Source organism: Nymphalis io, chromosome 21 (genome assembly GCF_905147045.1).
Source record: "Nymphalis io chromosome 21, ilAglIoxx1.1, whole genome shotgun sequence".
Taxonomy (NCBI): Eukaryota; Metazoa; Arthropoda; class Insecta; order Lepidoptera; family Nymphalidae; genus Nymphalis; species Nymphalis io.
Window position 1 is genome coordinate 87465 of NC_065908.1, and position 24355 is coordinate 111819.

The 24355-nt window shown below is 36.7% G+C and overlaps 2 protein-coding genes across 2 annotated transcripts; one reads left to right on the plus strand and one right to left on the minus strand.

Annotated features, from left to right (window-relative positions):
* Positions 1–372: 372 nt before the first annotated feature.
* On the minus strand, positions 373–5908 carry LOC126776701 (zinc finger protein 330 homolog). Its single transcript, XM_050499329.1, has 7 exons — positions 5656–5908; positions 4693–4843; positions 4167–4278; positions 3939–4058; positions 3600–3761; positions 3431–3508; positions 373–691 (listed from the first exon to the last, which is right to left on the minus strand). Exons 1-7 carry the CDS (start codon positions 5793–5795, stop codon positions 543–545), a joined length of 912 nt encoding a protein of 303 aa, XP_050355286.1. The 5' UTR covers positions 5796–5908; the 3' UTR covers positions 373–542.
* A 325-nt stretch (positions 5909–6233) lies between these two features.
* LOC126776706 (lysoplasmalogenase) lies at positions 6234–24254 on the plus strand. The gene is made up of 4 exons (XM_050499339.1): positions 6234–6448; positions 12124–12296; positions 21237–21618; positions 21706–24254. The coding sequence occupies exons 1-4, from the start codon at positions 6419–6421 to the stop codon at positions 21793–21795; spliced, it is 675 nt and encodes a 224-aa protein (XP_050355296.1). The 5' UTR covers positions 6234–6418; the 3' UTR covers positions 21796–24254.
* Positions 24255–24355: the final 101 nt, after the last annotated feature.

A 24355-nucleotide genomic window follows, 5' to 3' on the forward strand; every position in this document is an offset into this window, starting at 1 on the left:
TGCGGGGAAGGAGTGACTGTGACCAATTTCAAGTTATTGGGCAGATAGTTTAGGAGTATTATTTCGTTTATATATACATATGAGTATATATATGTAGGGAATATGGCATATCATAACACCACAATCCACACAACAATACCATCAAAATACTTTTCAAGCGTCCTATTATGACACAGGAAAATTATTCAATTTTGTCGAATTCTAAATTCCTATGAAATCTAAATACTGTATCGCGTGTGTACGCACCGCGCGGCGTGGCGCGGCTGCAGGTACTTATTTCAAGGACAGGGACGAATCATAACACTGTATTTACAACATTACCGGCCATTCTTAGAATATATCCATTTATTACCACAATATAATACATATATCTGAAAATGTTCGCTAAGTAGCTTTATTGTTTAAAAACTATATTTTATTAGTTATTCTTTATGCAATATATACAACATACTAATGAAACAATATTTTAATAGTATATGAGAAGTATATATATTTGACAAAATCATTTCGTTCGTTACAGTATTCTTGTGTGCTCCAGTAGTCTACGTAGTCTTGCTCGCAGAGGGAGTAGATTCAACTTCGTCTTCGTCCTCTGCAGATGACGAGTCCTCAGATTCCTCGTCGTCATCGTCGTCATCAGATTCCGAGTACGAATAATCACCGCCTTCCATCCCTCCGTCGCCATCATATCCTGATAATAAGACAACGTCATTATAATATTTATACAAGGATCTTATTAGGTGGTAGGGCTTCGTGCGGCCGTGTGTCTGGGTAGGTATCACCCACTCATCAGATATTCTATATATATAGAATGGTCCCTATTGCCTGTAGTTACACTGGCTCAGTCACCATTCTTCAACTTGGGCTTGCCACAAAACCCTACCACCAAGTAAGTACCAATATGCGTGTCGTTCAGATATGCAATGTCATTAAAACTAATAAGTAAGAGCACTAGCAATACTTTTGCTACATATGATTATATACGTGGAATATATCGCACAAAGCAGTTCACTGTGAGGTGTTGTTTCCCACTAACTAACGTGTGTCATGTGATCAAACGAGCGTTCCGTCGCGTAGCTCACGGCACCTGACGTGTTCCTAGTGACGCTTCCGAGCGGCATCGCATCAAGAAACTTATACTGCGACGGTACAAGTGGTATTTCAAATGTTAAAATGAGCTTTTATATTGACCAAAAGCATTTAACTGATTGGACAATGTCTAATTTGTTAGTGAACAAGTTGTATCTTCATCGACTGACGAGGTCGTTTCGACGTGTCAAGTGCCTTGTCATCAATCATCAACAGCTAATCATTGTCCACTGCTGAACATAGGCCTCTCCCAAGGTGCGCCAAAGCTTCCTGTCCTTCGCCTTCCGCATCCAGTTGGTGCCCGCCACCTTCTCAAGGTCATCGGTCCACCTGGCTGGAGGGCGCCCTACGCTGCGCTTGCCGATTCGCGGTCTCCACTCTAGGACTCGTCTGCTCCAACGGCCATCGGTCCTACGACATACGTGACCAGCCCACTGCCACTTCAGCCTGCTAATTTTGCAAGCTATATCGGTGACTCTGGTTCTTTTCCGGATAATAAAGCGCCTTGTATCTCATCTATTGATATTTCACTTGCTGATGTTCGTAAGTATTTGAAAACCTTAAATATTAAAAAAGGTAGCGGACCCGACGGTATACCACCTCTTTTTCTAAGTAAATGCTATATGACTATATCTATTCCTTTACATTTATTGTTTTGTATTTCCCTTCATACATGTACTATGCCTTCAATTTGGAAACAGTCTTATGTTGTGCCTATTTTTAAAAATGGAGATAGACATGATATCAAAAATTATCGTCCTATTTCGAAATTAAGTTCAATTCCAAAACTTTTTGAACGTATAATTTATGACAAAATCTTTCCAAGCATACGTCCCATAATTATTGACCAGCAGCATGGATTTATTAACAAGAAATCAACTGAAACTAATTTGTGTGAATTCACTGACTATGTTTTGACTGCAATGGACAAAGGATATCAGGTGGACGTTGTGTACACCGATTACTCCAAAGCGTTTGACAAAATCTCTCATTCTATCTTAATAGCAAAAATGGAGTTCATCGGTGTACATGGTGACCTCCTTAGATGGATCAAGTCATATTTATTGAATAGAAGTCAAGCCGTTACTGTGAAAGGATATTGCTCATCTTTTCTACCAGTTCCATCTGGAGTCCCTCAAGGCTCACATCTTGGACCACTGTTTTTTAATATATATATAAATGATGTTGTTTCGGTATTTGCATCTTCTAAATTTCTATTATATGCTGATGATACAAAAACTTATAAAATTATTAAGAGTGTTGATGATTGTATTAGTCTGCAAAAAGATTTGAACTTACTTAGCGATTATTGTACTACCAATTCGTTGTTTTTGAATATAAAGAAATGTAATTGTATAACATATACCAGAAAAAGAAAAGTGATCATTTACAACTACCGATTTAAGGAAGATGATATAAAACGTGTATCAGTGGTCAAAGATCTTGGAATAACACTCGATTCTAAACTTCTTTTCGATGAACACATAAATTCCATAACTTCTAAAGCGTTTCGTATGCTAGGATTTGTGCTGAGGATTTCCAGAGAGTTTAAGCGTGTTTCAACTTTTGCTCTTTTATATAAATCATTTGTGAGACCTATTCTAGAATACGCTTGCACTGTCTGGAATCCACGGTATAGTAAATATATAGAATTCATCGAAAATATTCAGGAAAAGTTTTTAAAATATTTAAAATTTTCGTCTATAAATAATTTGAATCGAATAGAAAAGATACCGACAACTGAACAGAGACGACTTGAACGTGATATGGTGTTTTTATATAAATTGATCCACAACATATTTGATTCCCCTTATCTCCTTTCTAAAATAAATATCAAGTGTCCTCGCCCTGGTAGTCGCAATAAATCTATTTTTGATTTTCCATTGACAAAGACTAAATATGCAGCAAATGCATTTATTAATAGATCATCTAAACAGTACAATAAAACATTTATTGAATGTGATATATTTCATCTCTCCCTTAAAAAATTCAAACTGCAAGTAAAAGAAATATTATACTCTCAAGAGCCTTAATTTACTCATGCATTTTTAATTAATTAATTATAAATTGATTATTTATTATTAAATTATGTTTTCTTGATTTAAAAATTAAATTTATATTAAATTAAATTATATAAATGAATTATATAATTTCATGCACCTATTAAATATAAAAAATGTCTTGTTTTGTAATTACTTATGATTAATTTATAAATGGAAACTGTTTTGGTTTATGAATTGTTTTATATTTTTTATTTTATTGTAATTATTTCACTGTTTGTCTCCTGTACACTAAATAAATAAATAAATAAATAATAATATAATATATAAAATAGACTCACCCGCATGTCCGTAGTCTCCGCCGTCGTCGTCGTCGTCGGCGGCGGCCGTGCCCTGCCGTCCGTAACGGTGCGAGCGCGCTGGAAATCGTAATAGGGGTCAATTAGGGATGTCCACATTTTGAGATCCCTGAGACAGAAGGTGTAGTGCGCGCATTTGTGTGCGACTCACTGGACATGCTGAGGTCGGCCGTGAGGTGCAGCGAGTAGGCGCAGCGCGGACACGGCACGGGCCCGCGCGCCGGCCGGGCGCCGCGCCGCCGCACGTGCTCGTCGCAGAAACACGTCTTGCAGCGCAGGCACGAGTACTGCCCCAGGCGGTTGCACGACTGACCTGGACAGAGACACGTGTATCGTAGAGGAATTCGGCTAAAGCAAAGTAATTATGATCGGGGTTAAAGTCTATTAACATTTTAAGTAGTCGATAGTGAAATGCTCACATCTTATATATCTTTTTTAAATAAATATATATTCATATGAGGTTAAAAAAAACTGAATTCACAAAACATACACTTGTAGGTTTCGGACTCCAGTACTTGGCAAGACGCCTGGTGCTCAAACTGGTCATCCTCACAAAGAAAACCTTGACAGAAGCAGCAGCGGAACACTCGCCCGCCATGCTCCCACACTCCTAGAAGTTGATATACAAGTGTACAATACAACATAATGATCAAAACGCAATTTTCTGTATAATATTGTTTTTGTTCTTTAAAACTGTCTATTACATTTAACAACAAACCTCGCTCACACTCCAGACAGACAGCATCGGCTAAGGGACAGGTGCAGGCATGGCTGTTCAGACATTTGCGACCATGACACACCCATGCTTCACAGAAGTCACAGATAGCTCCCTGTATAATATCTATACGTTAAAATACAATATATTGCAATTTCCAGATTAATTGTTAAGAAGCCATTATCATTAAATTTAATTGTTTTCATGTAATTAGTAATTATTTTTTAATAATAAGACTAATCTGGCTCAACACTTAGCCACCAAAGCAGGAGGTATAAAGGAGAGTAAGTTTGCTTTTGCTATTTTCATCGGCTATATTCCAGTGTTAAGCAAGGATTATTTTACTTAGTATTGAACTAAGGATAAAATGACCCAATCAGCCTAGAAGTCCAGGCTAGACAAAACCACCTTATTACAACATCACTAAGGTTTTTACAGTAAATATAAATTTTTGCTTGTAGAATTTTGTCTTAAAATTAACACAAGATTAAAATAAATTAGCAGGTTAAAATTCCTTAATCGAACTTACCACCATACCAAGTCCAGTGGTAAAAACTCCAGGATGTCTTACTACACAGTCACCAGACTTGAGCATACATTTAATTTTGCCGCACTGTGCACATGCAGGCAATCTCTGCACTGCTGAGCAGAAGTAACAAAATGCTCGACTTTTCTGTTTCCTACATAATTTATTTATTTATTTATTTGGGAAACAAACAATTTTAAAAACACTGTAATATAAAACAAAAATAACAAAAATCACAAATCAATCAAGTTTCCACTTAAAGCTAATACATAAAAAAAAATAACAAATTGAATTAAATTAAATTAAAATTGAAAGTAAAACAAAAATAAAAACTGCAAATACATTATCACTTTAGGTAAAAGAGTTAAAAACAATTAGCATTTTAAGATGTCACGAACTGCTCTTTTATAAACACCAATTTTTGGGCAAAAAATATCTAAGTTTTGGAGGTTATTATTATAATTTAGGCAAGAACGGTACAAAAACACATTCTTTGTAAATTTATTTTTACATGAGGGTACAAAGAACAAAGAATTATTTCTAGCACTAAGACGAGGACATTTAAATAATATGTTACTTAGAAGATATTTAGAGTCAACCATGTTATTAATTATTTTATACAAATATATTTGGTCTCTTAATTGTCTACGCACAGTTAATGGGACTATTCTAGAGATATCTTTGTTATCAGATAAACCAGCTCTAAATCGCAAATTTTTTAAGAACTTTTTTTTAAGAACTTATTTTGTAATCCTTCTATTTTATCTACGTAGATGTTATAATAATAATTGACCATATTACAAGTTTTAATTTACTTAATAAGCTTGATACATTAAATAATATATACGACAAATTTCCATATACCAAAGTGAATGTGCATGCAATGCTAACATAAAATATTATAAGATAGCTAATTTTTAAAATTATATTATAATAATGTTATTATCATAAATATATAATATTTACTTTTGGCATTTATCACATTCCATAGGCAGGTTACATGGGTGCTGTGCTAAATCGACGTGTTCTCTTGCATTACGGATCTCTTTTTGGCGCTGTTTTTGTTTTTCAGCTTTTTTGCGCTGACCTGTTTTTTTCTTAGGCATTTTAATCTCTATCTATTACAATAACTAAATAAGAATTATTTGATATAATTACTTCTAAAGTTGTAAGCCTGATCGAAAAATGTAATAATTGTTCTTTTTATTTCTGTCGTATTGGCATTTGCCTGTCAATTCAACTGTCAATCATTGTCACTATTTTTTTTTGTCGTTTCGAAACAAACATAAATCCAAAATTAATTTGCAATATATCGTAACATATCACAAAATATTCGATAAAAAAGTTAAATAGGAACTTGACTATTTATCATTGAAATATGTATTAAAATTTTTTTTTTTCTTTGAAAATATCAGTTGTACTTATTTCTGAACTGTAACATAATCCATACAAAACAAAGAGTAGTGTTATGTTTATAGATTTTATGAAAAAATGGTACTGTTTTGTTTATCCAATATTTGCTGTTTATACGCTATACGAATCAAAATAAAAGTAATTATCAGATGCCTATACGTAGAGTCGACTTCGACGATATAATATTATTTAGTTGCGTGAAAGCCGCGACGTCGTCGTCGTGAAATCGCGTCGTGCAGGACGGACTCTTGTTATTGTTAGTTGTTTTTTTTTGTGCGCAGTTCATTCGCTTCTAGGACAAACTTGCTAATTGTTTATGTTTATAATGATATCTTCTTCTGATCTTGTAAGTACAAAATCAAAATATTCATATTTCGCAAAAAATAACGCTAGTTGTAAAGTTTGTTAATAAAAAATTAAATATAATTAATGTCGTAATTTATAGCACAATCTAGTATGTTTCTTGTTTCTATCATAATAAATATATAAGTTTTTTAAAACATTTAATATTTTATTGTACAAAAAACTATTTAAAAAATACATATATTTATGGCATAAGCGATCTAATAATGTCACACGCAATATTAATTTTGTTTTTACAAGAAGTACCTATATTTACGGCATATCGTCACATCATATTGTCCCGTTTTCCGCGGGAATTTATTTCATCAATAATCAATAACATGGTTTTTGAAAATAAATAATTATATAAGATGTTTTTTGACTTTTTTATTGGTGAACTGAATTTTTATAAACGATTATATATTAGGTTTTCGTTTAATAAATTGTAGTGAACTATTTATTACTACTTCACAGTTCAGTCGCTATAAATAATAAAGCGGAATGCGTTGCGGAAGCAGTCCGGTACGCAGGACCTCTAGTAATATCTGCTTATCTATTTATAAAATCAATCTCGTTTTTATAGGATATAGTACAATAACAAGATTAAGCTTACGTTAAGCTTCAAGACAGTAATGTTCAGTTTTTAGGAAGCGTTCATTGGTACTCTACAGTGTACATGCACTTTAAGGGAGCCTTCTCAGCTTTCACTGACTAAATAATAATTAATAAAAAATATATATCGTTTCAAGTCATTTTTCAAAGGAATTTATCGTGTCTTTTGAAATTTCAGTATCAATAAGTCTTGTAGTGCGAGAACAATGATTTAACTTTAAAATTTATCAAGTATAAATTATACGGGATTTATATATGCCAGATTTTTTGCATTTATATTGTTTTTTAGTCTGGGTGCCGGGTAAATAGACCACCTTATGGTAAGCGGCCGCCACTAGTCATTGGTGCCGTAAGAAATAGTAACCATTCCTTACATTGCGAATGCGCCACCAACCTTGTGTTAGCTTGATAAAATAATCATACTGTAATTTCAAATAAGTGTTGAACATTTTGTAAAGAATAGCCGTGCCCATTAAAATAAGTCTGCATTATGAAAAGAATGTAATAAATTATAATTTATGTTATAGTCATATTTACTACAAAACATGTGATTTTTGCTTGTTCATTTTTATATTTGATATTTAAATATTACGTACTTTTATTGTTTAGTGGTTCCGATAAATATTATATTATTATTAGTCAGTTGAGCGCTGGATAGAAGCTCGCTTTGATTGGTTTTTTAAAAAGTAAGAACAGATTTTTTTGTAGTTGTGAAACAAGTTGGTTGTTACCACTGTTGATATCGTATCGTGTTGTATTAAGATAATAAAATTGTTAAAACGAAGAAGAGTGTTTTGATTTTAATACCTGCGAAGTGAAAATATTTTACAATTCAGAAGTGGAATTACATCGGGGTATACCAGTGAAGTTCTACTACCCTGGTGTGATCATACGCCTGTATCAAGGTATGTAACCATTACTTTAATTATTTATCAATTATTTGTACTTTTAGTTCGTGTTATTTTTTTTCCAAACAATGGTACAAAAAATTTTTTTTTTTTGGTTTACTCAAGGTGACATTATTGATAATAGTAATTGATGAATTTGAATATTTGTTGTAAAAAATAAAACTACTTAATATAAGACTACTTAATTTGTGGAATAATAAATAAACAGTATCTTCTTGTTATAATCATTTAACTGGTAACGAAATTAGTTTGCCTAGAATAGGTTAGAAGGGTGTGCCCGTGAGAATGAATTTATGATTGTTTTACAAATAAATATAATATAACAGTTGATGAATGAAAATGCCTCGTTATCGATCCGATAGTAGACAGAGATCAACTGGGAGGCATCACAGCGTTGTGCTGGGAAGTATTGCGAAACGCAGGCCATCTCGGACGCGTGCTTGAGCCTAGAGGCAACATCATCGTTCACCACCAGAGCTCCACGCCGATCGACGTGACACCGAGCGTCGCATCAAAAAGATCACCTCCAAGGGAGCCCCAGGAAAGAAGTTATGGCCATTTACTTACAGAAATGTTAGCAAAAAAAATGGGGATGATTTAGAAGAGTACTACTATGAAAAGTTAATAGCCTTGAATAGATGTGGGATAGTGGGAAGGAACGCTGTTGTTTGCATTGTTTATGGAATAGACGATAGGTCGGTGCGATACGGGGCAGAGGCAGTAGGCTTCGAGAATACTGATAAACTATTAGGTTATTTGAGGGGTGTTAAGCATGAGCGATTAGATGAGTTCAATAAAAAAACCGGTACGTTCTGTAACTTTAAATTCACATAAACCAATTAAGAATGATTTAGGAAGGCTATTAATAGTTTTAACTGCTATGAAACAGGTCATGTAGTAACGGGATGTCAAAAGCCCACTATTAAATTTCAAAAGTGTAAACGCATTAATATTCTGGGACATTTTTCACACACGGCCATCTGATCCCAAATTAAGCTTGTAAAAAGCTTGTGCTATGGAAACCAGATAACTGATATACTACATATATTACCTTTCTTTTGTAAATACATACTTATATAGATAATTACATCCAGACTCAAGACAAACAGATATGTTCATGCACACAAATGTCTGTCCCGGGTGGGAATCGAACCCACAACCTTCGGCGTGAAAAGCAAGTATCTACCAACCACGCCAACCGGCTCAAATTAAAAATTGGTCATCATGACCAATGGTTAATTCTGAATGTAATAGGAGCGTTTGGGTAAATAAAGCCGAAGTTAGAACATTATGACTAGAGACCAGTACTGACGATGCGAGAAGACGACAAATTTATCAAGAGTATAACAGTTAATGATGTACAGTTAACGGGGTATGTAGATTTTGGTAGTCAGTGTACTTTGATAAGAGAATCCATCGTGAAAGGAATAGTACCACGCGAAAAGTGGCAAGTAAATAATCTACCATCTCTCAAGGGTTTTCGTAATACATACGTGAATGCCTTAGGTAAAATTAAAATTTCGTTAATTATTGATATTGCGAAAATTACAGTAGAGGCAGTTGTTGGCATACCTGATAATTATCTAAATCATGACCTACTTATTGGACAGACTGCCACGGAGCAACCCCACATGGGTATTTTAAACTAATCAAGAATTGTTGATTACTGATAGGCGAGTGAGAGACGATACGCGGCTGGTTTTAAAATCTCTAAAAACTGTTATGGCTGAAGGTTGTATTTCTGTAAAGGTGTTCATCAATACAAATTTTAGTGGAATGGTTTTTGTTGAAAATAGTCGTCGCTTAAAATATGATATAGAGATTGGTACTTACAATATCAAAAATGGTAGTGTTCATTTTAATTATTCTGAACTAATAAAATAAATTAATTCATTTTAAAGAGTCAAATCTTAGCTCGTGCCTGTATTATCGAAACAAACAATAACAAAGCATTATAGAATACAGGGTGTACAAAATCACCACAGTAAAACTTCACTTACATTGGATGACCTTAACATTGATGAAAATCTCGATAATAGACAAAAACTTAAATTATTACAAACATTAAACCAGTACCGCAATTGTTTTGCCAAGGACTTTGGAGACAACAATTGTAGAAATGAATATCACTTAAAGGATTCAGAACCAGTTGTTTATCGACCATATAGATTAAGTCACTCAGAACGTGAAGAAGTTAGAATCATGGTCGAAGAACTCTTGAAATATGACATTGTACGGGAATCTCAATCGCCATATGCAAGCCCCGTTTTGTTAGAGAGAAAGAAAACTGGGGATAAACGCCTTTGTGTTGATTATCGCGCCCTGAATAAGAAAACGATTAAGCAACATTACCCTTTGCCTCGTATCGGGGATCAAATTGACAGATTGGTGGGAAATAAATATTTTTGTACTTTAGATTTAGCGTTGGGATGTTACCAAATTCCACTGGCTGAAGAAAGCAAGAGTAAAAGTTCGTTTGTAACACCTGATGGGCAATTTGAGTTTAATAGAATGCCCTTCGGATTAGCTCATGCACCAGCCGTTTTCCAGCGAACTGTTAATTTGGTTCTGGGCAATTTACGATATAGCATCGCATTAGCGTATATGGACGACATTTTGATACCTAATACATCGTTTGAAGAAAGTATTAAGAGATTAGAAATCGTACTTGAAAGACTTACGAGAGTCAAAATTGACCCTAAAACCCCAAAAATGTTATTTCTTCCGAAATAAGGTTGACTACTTTGGTTTTGAAATTTCCAGCGGGGGCGTAAGACCAGGAATTAATAAAATTGAATCCATCAAAAATTTTCACAAGCAAAAAGACGTCCATAATATCAGAGATTTTATCGGCTTAGCCAGTTCTTTCCGACGTTTTATTAGGGGTTTGGGTGAAATAGCTCGTCCCCTAACCAAGTTATTGAAGAAGAACTCTCTTTGGGAATGGACTCAAGCTCAAGCGTTTGATAAATTGAAAAACGCCCTTATTTTAAGGTTTATTGGATATTTAAATATTTCGTACTTTTATTGTTTCGTAACTATTTTGTCTACCGGTTCCGATAAATATTATATTATTATTAGTCACTTGATCACTGGATATAAGCGCATTGTTTGGTTTTTTAAAAAGTAAGAACGGAAATTTTTTTAGTTATGAAACAAGTTAATTGTTACCACTGTTTATATCGTATCGAGTTGTATTAAAATAATAAAATTGTTAAGACAAAGAAGAGTGTTTTAATTTTAATACCTGTGAAGTGAAAATATTTTACACTTGGGAACTAAGATGTTATGTCCCTTGTTTGCTACAGTTTCACTGATTAACTCACCCTTCCAACTGCAAAACAACATTTCTGAATATTGCTATTTGGCGGTAGATTATTTAATGAGTGGATGGTACCTACCCAGGCGGGCTTGCACAAAGCCCGTAGCACTTGTAAACAAATAAAGTTAAATTAATATGTTTTATAATACGATCAGTATCGCACCAAGTAACTTTTTCTTGCTTGTATGCAGTTAAGTTATCGCTTTGTTATTAATACCTCACGCTCCTAAATTTGCCTCTAGCACTTGGCTACAGGCAGTCAGCCTACCAAGTACTGTTCAGCGCTATACAGTCAGTCGCGCAGTAGGAACACTTTTGGACATTGTCGTTCTTGTCTTGCCTACAGTTAGGATATTAAACTTTTTTTTACTAGATAATACGTAACTTTGAAAATATTGCTAAGTATAGTAAAGAGATCTGCATGATATCATTATAACTTTTGCCACCCGCAGTGTTAACTGGTCGAACACAATCTACAAAACGAAAGTCTGAAATCTGACTCAATTACCATTTGAAAGGGCTCTAATAGTCGCATAGTTCAGCTACAGATACAGATCACTTTTCCCATTTAAAAAACTGCACCCTTATGTACTACCTGTATTATGTAGGTAGTAGTACTTTTCGTTGGTGTTGCTTAAAGGACAATGTCGTATTCATGAAATGTCAGTGCTTGTTGCTCGTCAATATTCAATAGGATTTAGTGTACTACATGATAAGTAATATTCAATTGATGTTTGGAATCCCGAAAACATGTATGACACAAAATGTGTCTCCTGGTCAGTGTATCATACATCAGTGAGTTTCAAGTTATCGTTGACCGTGTCTGTCTCCGTGTAGGTGAAGGCGGTGGGGCGCAGCGGGAGACTGGTGCCGTTCTTCAAGGCGGTGTGCGTGTACTTCGTGGTGGGCGGAGGCGCGCCCTCGTTGTCGGCGGCGGCGCTCAAGTGCGCTCCCGTGCTGTGCCTGCTGCTCTGCGTGCTTGTGCGAGCGCACGCCGCGTCGCAACCACAGTACGTACCACGCATGACCAACATACTAACAAAAAATAACCTACGTATGTCCTGTTACAATTAACGGCGCCTCAACCCTTGTGACCCAGTTTATTTTACCTGACGAATATGGCCCGATTATTTCCCGCTGATTAGGCTCTAAAGAATATAACCACTGTCTATGCATGCTATACTGCACGAAAGCTGTAAAAAAATTAATTTTGGATTGCCTTGCAGTTGCGCGCGCGCTGTCTGTTAGAGCTGGTGCTGTGTTCTTTGTTCCCCGTTTAAAAATTTTTAATCCAGTATTTTCGTAATTAATTCTTAATGTTCTTTCGTTAATTATATTATTTAGTGTTAACTTGAACCTTGATAATCAATCCAAAGTGCTTTGTGAAAGGATTCTTTACTTATTTACGAGTAAAAACGACAAGTGGTAACAAATCAGTGACATTGAATTGACTTTGATTGCAATCATACGGTCTTGGTCATTGAACCCTGTTGGTGTGGGTCTCTACGTCACATGAGGTCTACAATTTCGCCCGTTTACTCAAACACCGCATGGCCCTGTGGCAACTGTGACTGCTTTTTGCGCTCGCCCTTTGAACGCATCTCGTGCTTTCTAGGTTCAAACCTCAGCCAAGCGCAAAAAAATATTTTCATATTTATTTGTGAATAATTATTTATCTAAATGAAGTACGCCTGCTGCAAATCAACGTCAGGGGGCGCCACCGAGGTACATGCGATAGTTGCTGTCAAAATTATCACTACAATTGTCTTAATCCTACGGGTACAAATAAAAACTTAACGCAAAATAGAAACAAATGGATATGCCCGGATTGCTTGCGTACCTTACCCAGACAAATAAACAGTGATAATACACCTGTACGCGGTCACAAACAAAATACAACATTAAACTACAACGAGAACATCACACTGCGCAGAGGTGGTTCGACCTCTACTATGGATATATCCTACCAACCCGATGATTACAATGCTTCATTTTTGGATCAAGTGAAATTAATAATATCCTCAGAAATCGCTATCCTCAGAACCGAGCTTAAATCTACCATTGCTCCTTTGCAAAATGACTTGAAAAATCTACGAGAAGAGGTTTCCAGCTTTAAAAACTGCTTAGAATTCTTAAATAACAAATTTGAAGAATTTAATAAAAGAATAAATAACAGCGAGACTGAAATCAAACGTATATCTGAGCATAGTGTCTGGAAGTCAATTCTCTTAAGTCAAAGGTAGAAGCCATCGAAGTCGAAAACAATAGCCGCGAGCAATGGTCCCGTAGATCCAACGTAGAGATATATGGAATACCCGAAAAAAAAAACGAAAACCTATTCACCATTTTAAAGGACATCGCTGGCAAGGCCGACTTCAACCTCAATGTTAATACAGACATAGATTTCATCACAAGAGTTGCTTCTAAGGACAAAGATGTTAAAAGAGCTAAACCTATTATTGTAAAACCTTTGTCGCTGGAAAAAAGATGACTTTCTGTCTCGAGTGAGAAAACTTAAATTGAAATGCCATGACATCGGCTTCTTATCAAATAACAAGAATATTTATTTCAATGATCATCTTACAAGTACAAATAAGTTACTGCTACAATTGGTAAAGAAGACTTGTAAAGAAAAATCCTATAGATACGTATGGGTTAAAAATTGTTGCATAATGGTACGCCGAAATGATACCAGTCCGGTTTTACATATAGTTAATTCTTGTGATGTAAAAAAAATTATTTAAGTACTATCGTATATTGCAAAAAAAGTATTTCCTATATTATGTTGTATTCTCTTGTTGTTATTTTGTATGTTATAAGGCAGGCTCTGTATGGCTATTCAATATTGTTATACTGCATTTTATTTATGTATCATTATCCTTATTTGTTATGTTTATTCCAAGTGTATTTCGCTGTACTTGCTTCTAGAATAATTAATATACTTAATGCTTATATTGCTAAGAGCGTATTGGGCACTTCGCAGCTACATTATTCAATTATATTATTTGCAAGAGAGCGGTAATCACTTATCAGGTGTTACTAGTACATTTGCTGAACAATTAGCAAATATTTTAAATGATATTTTATTGTACACAATTGCCTTTTCCGCTTATAATGGCTAGGGATCTTAGTATTATTTATCAAAACGTTCGTGGACTCAGATCTAAAACTAATATTTTTTATAGGAACCTTATTCATGTTGACTGTGATATTATATGTCTTAGCGAAACCTGGCTGAATGAGTCTCTATTTGATTCGGAATTCTTCGACACACGGTATTCTGTATACAGAAGCGATCGTGATTACACTTTACGAGGAAATAGCTTAGGTGGCGGAGTTCTGATAGCTATAAGATCTCATCTCAATATTCACTCCTCATCTAAAATAAATTTGACAAATTCTGCGTCTGAAGTGATCAAAGTTAGCTTATCAATTAACTTGCTACCAACATCTAGATTAGTGCATATATACTGTTGTTATCTCCCTCATGGTAAATACCACTATGAAACATTATGCGAGTTTTTTGAATTAGTATCGTCAGAACTCATTTATAATCCTGACGACATTTTTTTAATATTGGGAGATTTTAACATTTCAAATGCTAAATGGAGTTACTGCCAGAATAGTATGGATCTTCAGAATATTTCTGACAATGACATTCTTATTGACTCTATATACCATTTTCTGAATTTTAATAACTTAAAGCAATACAATACAGTACCTAATATTAATAATAGATTTCTCGACTTAGTTATAAGTAATTGTGAATGTTCAATAGTAAGACACAGCGACCCACTTGTACCCGAAGACTCACATCATCCAACATTACTCATTTTACCTAAGATAACCGTACCGCGTGCAATTTCTAAGGCTTCTCGCACCATACGCATGTTTCATATAGCCGATTATACAGCAGTTAATAGAGCTCTGGGTGACATTGATTGGTTTGATCTCCTTAGTGAATCAGATATTACAAAAGCAGTAGATTTATTTTATGAAACGGTTAACAATGTTATACGTGAAATGGTGCCAACAAAAACTGTTGTATGCAACCGTCATTATCCATTCTGGTACTCAAAATCCTTAGTAAAGATTATTGCTGAAAAACTTAAATATCACAAAAAATGGAAAATGTACAACAGAAATATGGACTATGATACTTTTTGTTTATTGCGGGAAAGACAAAAAAGGGTTCAGATTTATTGCTACGACAGTTACATTAATTATTCCGAAATTCAAATTAAAAAGAACAGTAAATTTTTCTGGACTTTTGTTAAATCGAAACATGCTTCTAATTGCTTCCCTGAAACTATGTTTTATAATGATTCAGTTGCTACTGGTGGCAATGATGTTTGTCAACTTTTCAGCCAATACTTTAATTCGGTCTATGAAGCGACAGTTTCTGGCATTTCTGATCATGATTTAGATAATGTATCATCCAAGACGCATTTAAGTATTTGCTCTATAACTATTACACAAGAGATGGTCGAATGCTATCTTAAAGGTCTTGATATCAGAAAGGGATACGGGCCTGATGGCATTCCTCCTTTATTTTTAAAATCATGTCGCGCTACTCTATCATATCCGATCTATTTGTTATTCAATAAATCGTTGACTACTGGTAATATGCCTTCTGTATGGAAGCGATCATATATAGTACCAATATTCAAATCAGGTAATAAGCACGACATAAAGAATTATAGACCTATTTCTAAATTATGCGTCATAGCGATAACTTTTGAGAAAATTATCTATGATTCTATCTTTCCTTTATTACGTCCAGTTATTCTTGAACAACAACATGGATTTGTTAACTGTAGATCGACAGAGTCCAACCTCTGTGAGTTGGTGCACCGTGTTTCTTCATCTATGGATAAGGGCAACCAGGTAGATGTAGTTTATACCGACTTCTCCAAGGCTTTTGATAAAATTTCACATAACATATTACTTAAAAAATTGAAAGAAGTCGGTATACACGGCGATTTACTTCGGTGGATAAGTTCATACCTTCGAAACCGTAGCCAGGCTGTGACAATCAAAGGTTATTGCTCATCCTTCTTTCCTGTCTCTTCAGGTGTACCCAGGGATCTCACCTTGGCCCCCTGCTTTTCAATGTATATATTAATGACGTCAATGGCATAATTAAAAACTCATGTATTCTGTTATACGCAGACGATATGAAAATTTGTAGAGAGATTGCGACTCCGTTGGATTGCTCACTTTTGCAAGAGGATCTAGACAGATTGTGTCTATATTGTAAACACAATTCTCTATATTTAAATATAAATAAATGTAGCGTCATTCCTTTTTCACGGAAACGCGATCTTACTATATATGATTATCGTCTAGACGGTGTTGAGATTAATAGAGTGACCGAGGTGAGAGACCTGGGTATACATCTGGACAATAAGTTGACCTTCGGTTTGCATATAAGTAAGACAGTGGCTAAAGCTTGTCGAATGCTTGGTTTTGTGTTTAGAACGTCGAAAGATTTCAAGAAAACTAGTACCCTAACTCTTCTATATAATTCCTTTGTACGACCTATCCTCGAATACGCTTCCACTGTTTGGAATCCGCATTACAAAACATACATACACCGATTGGAAAGAGTCCAAAATAAATTTATAAGATTTGTGCGTTTTAAGGAATTTATACATAATAATGAATGCTTAAATACGTTATCACTCGCTGACAGAAGAGCGATCAGAGATCAAATATTCTTATTTAAATTAATTAATAATTTAGTTGATTCCCCGTTTCTCTTAGGTTGTATTAGTTTCCGATGCTCTCGAATCACCACACGTAAGTGCTTACTTTTTAATCCGTCACTCACCCGAAGCAAGTATGCGCAAAATATATTTGTATACAGAGCCTGCACCGATTACAATAAACGATTTAGCGAAATTGATTTTTTTACAACAGAGAATGTTAATAAAATAAGAAAATTATTGAAAGAATACTTGTTTAATAAATAATTAATAAAATTGATATTTTTTTGTAAATTAATAATGTATATGTATATTGAATCAATTACTTGCCATAAATTGATGATTTATGATGTTACTTTAATTGTTGAAATCAAATTTAAATATTTTTAATGACATTGTTTATATTTATGTTCATTAATATTATTGTAATTTAACTTCTTGATTTTTTTTTTTTTTTTTTAACTTTGTAATTAGTCGATTTGATTGTACTCGTAGATTGCATTGTATTTTTGTCTCTTTCTGTTGTCTTTTTTACATGCATACTCTAACATTTGTACTATTTTTAAGTGGAAACTTTATTGGTTTATGATTTAGTAATAATTCCTTAATTCTATGTAATAACACACTGTATGTTTCCCAAATATAAATAAAATAAAAATAAAATAAAATATCTAATGGGAGTGGTAGCCGTGGTGGTGACGAGACATCGCCGTAGCAAAGCCAGCTCTTTAACTCAAATTGTAGATGTATAACTTTCACTCGCCATAGTGGCGATACTAATTTGTTATCACGACATTTTATTTCGGCATAAAAGTTTCAGTTCCTAAACAATTAAGGTAAGTATTGTGTATTGTGCTTCCAGCAATCTTTTCCAAAGAACCTTTTACTATTATTTTTTTAAGCTAGGTACAGTCATTTTTATAATATATAAAATAAAAAAAATACGCATTACAAAATTATAGAATAAATATATATATATATAAATATATATATATATATATATATATATATATATATATATATATATATAAATATATATATATATATAGGTCCTTACATATGAAATTGGCGTTTTGTATGGGAGGAATATAAAGTCTTTTTTTTTGTAAAACATATTTAATTAATCAAAGTATGCACCGTTGTTATCTATGAACTTTTGCCATCTCATAGGTAGTTCATTGATCCCTTTACTAAAAAAACCATGGTGGCGAGAATCAATAAACTCTTTGAAGGCGGTTTAGACTGCCGCATCGGAGTTGAATTTTTTCCTTGTAAGAAGCTGTCCAAATTCCGGAAAAAATGGTAATCTGTTGGAGCAAGGTCCAGGGAGTATGTTGGATGTCACAGACATTCCAATTGTAGCTCATCTAACTTAGTGGTTGTTTGTTGTGCAGTGTGTGGTCTTGTGATGTCGTGAAGCAGCAGTGGCCTAGAGCGATTGACCAATCTCGCTTGTTTAGCAGCTAGTTCTTCCTTCATGGTTTGCAGTTGCTGACAATAGATATCTGCCGTAATCGTTTGGCCAGATTTTAGAAAGCTGTAGTGAACGACACCGGCGCTAGTCTACCAAACACTCACAAGTAACTTTTTCTGAGTCAATTTACGTTTAGACAGGCTTTGGCTGGGTCTCCAGGGTTTGAGAACTCCAGGCGGAGGTGCTTGTGGAAGTGCACCGGTTCCGGGTGGAAACCAGGTCAAGCGGCGTCCGTCCAGGGTCGGCGGTGGTTGAGCGAGTCAGGGCCCTAGCCCAGCGAGCCGATCCGTTCCACCCAGTCGCTGGGTGGAACGAAGTCACGGCACACTCACATTCAGGCTGACACAGGTACTTACCGAACACGGTTGTTTCGGTAAGTACCTGCACCGGATAGCGAGGCGGGAGGTGACACCCTCCTGCCATCAGTGTGGTGCGCCTTCGGACATTTATTTTACATCGAGGCTATTATAAAAACAGCTTCACGGAAACTCGGAGTTCTGAACAAGGTGCGACGTTTTTTCACGCCACAACAACTGTGCCTGTTATACAAAACACAGGTACGGTCTTGCGTTGAATATTGCTCGCACCTTTGGGATGGCTCCGCTAAGTACCTACTGGACGCCTTGGACCGGTTGCAGCGACGTGCAGTACGCATTATTGGCGACGTAAAGGTCACAAACACCCTTGAACCTTTACAATTGCGTCGCGAGATAGCAGCACTGAGCGCTTTCTATCGTCTGTATCACGGCGAGTGCTCTGAGGAATTATTCTCTCTAATTCCTGCTTCCCCCTTCCTTCTTAAGTCCACGCGAGCTGGTTCTCGATGTCACCGCCTAACTGTGACATCAATTCCATCGCGCACAAAGAAATTAGGCAACTCTTTTCTTTGTCGCACTACCAAAAAATGGAATTCCTTACCAGCTCACGTGTTCCCCTCCTCTTACAACTCCTTCAAACGAGGCGTGAAGAGGCATCTTGCGGGCCGGCAAGGCGGGGACGGCTAGTACAGAACATTCTTCCCGACTGTACTGGCCGTCGTCGCGTTTGGACTCTACTACCACTTACCATCAGGTGGAGTAGAGTCATTTGCCATCCCGGCGCATATATAAAAAAAAAAAACAGCGTGCCACACTCTGATGGAGTGTGCCGCTTGGGGACCTCAGCGCCTGTCCCTGGCGGCCTTAGTCGGTGAAGACCTCTCGCTGCCGAGTGTAATAAACGCCATGCTTGGTAGCGAGAGGTGCTGGTTGGTGACGGTCTCCTTCTGCGAAAATGTCATGTCGCAGAAGGAGGCAGCGTGGTTTTTTAGTGGCGAGTCCCACATACCCCCCCACTTCAAGTGGGGGAAACGCGTAAAGGCGTTTTTCCAGCGAAACAAAAAAAAAAAAAAAGGGTCTCCAGGGTTCAGCCATTGCGACCAGCGTATCCGATTATTGTACAGTATCCATTATTCATCATAATTAATGATTCGATTTAAAATCCCTTCATTATTGTGTTGGTTGAGCAAAGTAGCAATCGACGCGTATTTGCAAGCTTGATTCACTCAATTCATGAGGTACCCATCGTTCAAGTTTTTTTAGTTTCCCGATTTGCTTCAAGTGGATTAATACAGTTATACCACTTACCCTGAAGCCTGCAGCTATCTCTGAAGTGCTTTGTGATAGATCAGCTTCCACAATAGCCTTTAATTCTTCATTTTCCACTTTGATCTCCGGCCGTCCACGGGGTTGGTTCTGAAGGTCGAAATTTCCAGAACGAAAACGTTGAAACCAAAAACGTACCGTGCTTTCTTTTGCGACACCAGCGCCGTACATATCATTAATCCTTCGAGCTGTTTCTGCAGCACTGGTGCCACGGTAGAACACGTTCTCGTAAATAAACCGATATTTCATGTTTTCCATTGTGCGGTAATAAACGACGCCAAAGAAAAAAATAATGAGGAAAAAACAAATGAATGACTGTTTTCAAAACGCAAATGTACCAGCTAAATGAATTTATAAATATGAATTTGGAATTCTTAACCAAAGAGAAGATATTTCAGATCAAAGTGGTCAATACGACAAAATGCTTATTTCATATATAAGGACCTAATATTAATTCGTAAGTCAATATTAATAATAATATTATTAAATATACAAAATTAAATGCAAAAGTAATTTAAATTGATGGAAATCATCTAAAAATTTTATTTAATTTTCTTTTTTTTTATTATTTTAATATTATTTTAAATCATATTATGATTCTGGATTTTTGAGGTCTTATTTTGAATTTTGGTTCCCGGAGTTTCTAATGTTCTACAGCAGTCGTGATCACGTTGCTGTCAGTAGTTTCATCTTATTTTTAGATTTTGTGATTCTATTTGTAATATGTAAATGGTTACACGTTATCGTTCTTAGATGTACACAATCGAACGTTCAGATAAGGCGATTTCTTTGTTCTGAGCTGGAACATTTATGGGCTCTTACTCAACTGACAATATGTCGTTGCGAAGTTTTTATTCATAAGAACGTAGTGATTCTATTCTCTTAGTCATGAGTTGTTCTAACACTTGGGTGACTGGCCTCGTGACTTTGCGAGGACTATTATGTTATCTTTAATATATACGAGATTAAAGAAATTAATCGTAGTCTATTTGTTTTCATTGTCCAAATAAATCACGTAATACTTGCACTCTACTGAGACTAAAAACGGATAGCTGAAAAGTCGGAGACACTTATAATAATAAAAAAAATTGATAATTCGATGTCATCGATGCCTTCGCCCCACAGGCGGCGGTACGCGCACTTGGTGGCGACGGGCCTGGCGCTGTCGGCGGCGGGCGACGCGCTGCTCGTGTGGCCGCAGCACTTCGTGGCGGGCATGGCGGCCTTCGCGGGCGCGCACGTGGCGTACATCCTCGCCTTCGGGCTGCAGCCGCGCGCGTACGGCGCCGCGCTGGCGCTGCTGGCGGGCGCGCTGGCCTACGTGCGCGCCGTGCCCGCGCCCGCCCCGCTGCGCGCGCTCGTGCCCGCCTACGCGCTGCTGCTCGCCGCCATGGCGTGGCGCGGCTGTGCGCGCGCGGGCTCGCAGCGCCCGGGCGCCCTGCTCTTTCTGCTGTCGGACGCCATCCTGGGCTACGGCCTCTTCGCGGAACCCCTGCCTTACAATCGGGTGCGAGGCCGAATGCGGATCACCGCCGATGTTTATTTGTGTTTTCCCAGGGCGAGAGTAAACTTTCGAAGTCCGCACTGATTTCAGGCGCTGGTGATGTCAACGTACTACGCGGGCCAGCTTGGCATCGCGCTGAGCGCACTCGAGCAGCCGCCCGCGGTGGGCGCGTCACAGTAGCGGCGGGTTCCGAGTTGACTCTCGCCGGCGTAGACGTAGCGCGATGCCTTTAGCTGGGGTTGGAGTTTTAGTCGATCTTCCGTAACGATGTGGCTTCTGAATTCTGACGAGTTTAAATGATATACATTTAAAGCTCCTTTTGTATAGTATTTATATTAAATGAGCACAGATCACGATCGTGGTGAATGCGTCTGTGATATGTTCTTTAAGTGAAGTATCCACCTCGGACTCGGTCGACCCTCGATCGTTGAAGAGGTCCCAAACGCGCAGTGCCAAATGATCAATCCTACTCGGTGTGACCGATCGATCCCACCACTAGTGTTTCCTGGCTCGGCACTCGTTATCACTACACACAGCCCCGCGTGCGCTCCCTTCGAGCGGTGCCCTACTCCCTAATCCCGGACCGACGTCCACTTCTCTTACATATCCAGTTCCGCACTCAAGTCTTCCCGTACCGCTCCACGCGCGGGGCGACGCCGCCGCGTGTCCCGCAACATCAGGTGCACATGCAACGTGCGAGTGCGACCCAAGTGTTCGCTGGCGACTGGCGTTAGTAATAAGACTGAAGCCCTTATATTTTTGTATAGTCTCTCTTTACTCCTGGACGAGTGAATCGTGTCGCGAACACTCGGTCTGTTCGGACGACTCGTGTCCGCTTTGTGTGGCAGTGGGTAGTAATGTTTCTCTACCTAAATAAATATTCATAATATGCAGGGCCGGATTGGATTATCCATTAGACGGTGTAGGTAGGCTAGGCAGGCCAAAACTTTGGAATTAAGGTTTTAAAATTCATTGTTAACCTTTTAACCGCCCGACTGCACATCAGTTGTCGTGCCTCCAGCGCGCGGCGCAGTGAATCGAAAAATCAATACCTACAACGAAGAGGAATGTGCGATACTTAACTTTTTCGAGGTCGATATTTTGTTTATTTGTATTTGCTTTGATTTAACTAACTAGTAATTAGCTACCTACTTAAATACTACTTATGTTACCCTACGAAATTACCTGGCATTTTTGGTAAGCCAGTAAACCGCTAAATAAGTTGGTTAATATACTTTACTTTACTTTGTACTTTATTAGTCAGGTTTTGATTTATGTTTATTGTTGTATCGGTAAATCTTGGTATCTTGGTATACCTATGCAGGTATGTGCCGCTCCCATCATACAATTTTCTGAAAACAATATTAGTAATTCATCTAAATTCGATCATTATTTTTAGTTCTTCTAATTAAGAGACTAAAGTGTACAAAATCGTAAATGATTGCTTAATAAACTGTTTATCTAGTGTCATCTTTATGATAGAATACAGCGTAATTAAATAAGAAAAACAAAATTAACGAGCTGTGGTATTTGGTCGTAAATAAACGTTCCTGGCGAAATGGAATCGAAAATATTTGTCGGATTAATCCGATGTGAGCGGTTAAGAGATTAACGAAATTGTATAAGGCAAATATTTCTATATGAGGCCCTGACAGGGTTACCCCGGCTCTGATAATATATAAATCAGAGTTATATAGTTATATATATATATATAATGCAACGTACATGGCATAAAGCATTTATACCTACATATATTATATTTCTATTGAACTCGTGTAGTTAGGCCCGAGCCTGGAGTCGCAACATTTCGATGGTAACATTTTAAATCTTTGGGTTTGTTACCACTGATATAATACAGTACTGTTACTTTTTATATTTGTTACACTAAAATAACAATACTAAAATATGTAATTTTGACACTTGACTACTTACTTTTACGCAAAGCACAAACATTATTATGCAGTCGGTACTCATATGAATGTACACCACTAGAATCAGACAGACACACAATTTTTATGCAGGTCTGTACTAAAGATTGCGCTCTTCAGGTTAAATCTCAAAGTTCCTCAGTTGTTTTTATATATGAACTGATCTACACAGTTCGGTTCGATTGAATCTGCAACTTCAGACATATCTAGATATGTAGACAAGTGAAAGATTTTATGTACCTATACATAATATATAATATTTTGTATCAATATTGTAATCGACGGCAAGCGGTCATTGACATCCCTCATTGGCTACACAGTCTCCTCTAGTGGTCAAAACAATTAAATACATCATTAATTAATGTATATTTGCTTAGTTTACATTTTAACAATGAACAGTAAATCAAATGATGACTGAGACAGTTCGTAACGTGCCCGGAGCCGGCCGGTCGCCGGTCGCCGGTCGCGGTGTCAGCGACCGCCCGCGACTGCTTGTTTCGTAAATCGTTTCGTCGACACTCGACGTATATGTAAGTTACTGCTAGAAGCACTGGTATTGTTTAAGGTAGAATTCGAGTTTTTAAATAAATGTGTAATTTTAGATGTCATTATTGAAGGTTACTTTATGTAATATTTTACTAAACGTTTTAACAAACATACTATGTAGTGTCCTCGCTCACGATCAAATAAATTGTTATTATTAGACATGAATTCCGTTTTGTTTTTATTCCACCGCAAAGTACCACCCACTCCTCGATTAATCTACCACAATACATCAGTACGTGGTATTTTGTTCCGGTTTGAAAGGTGAG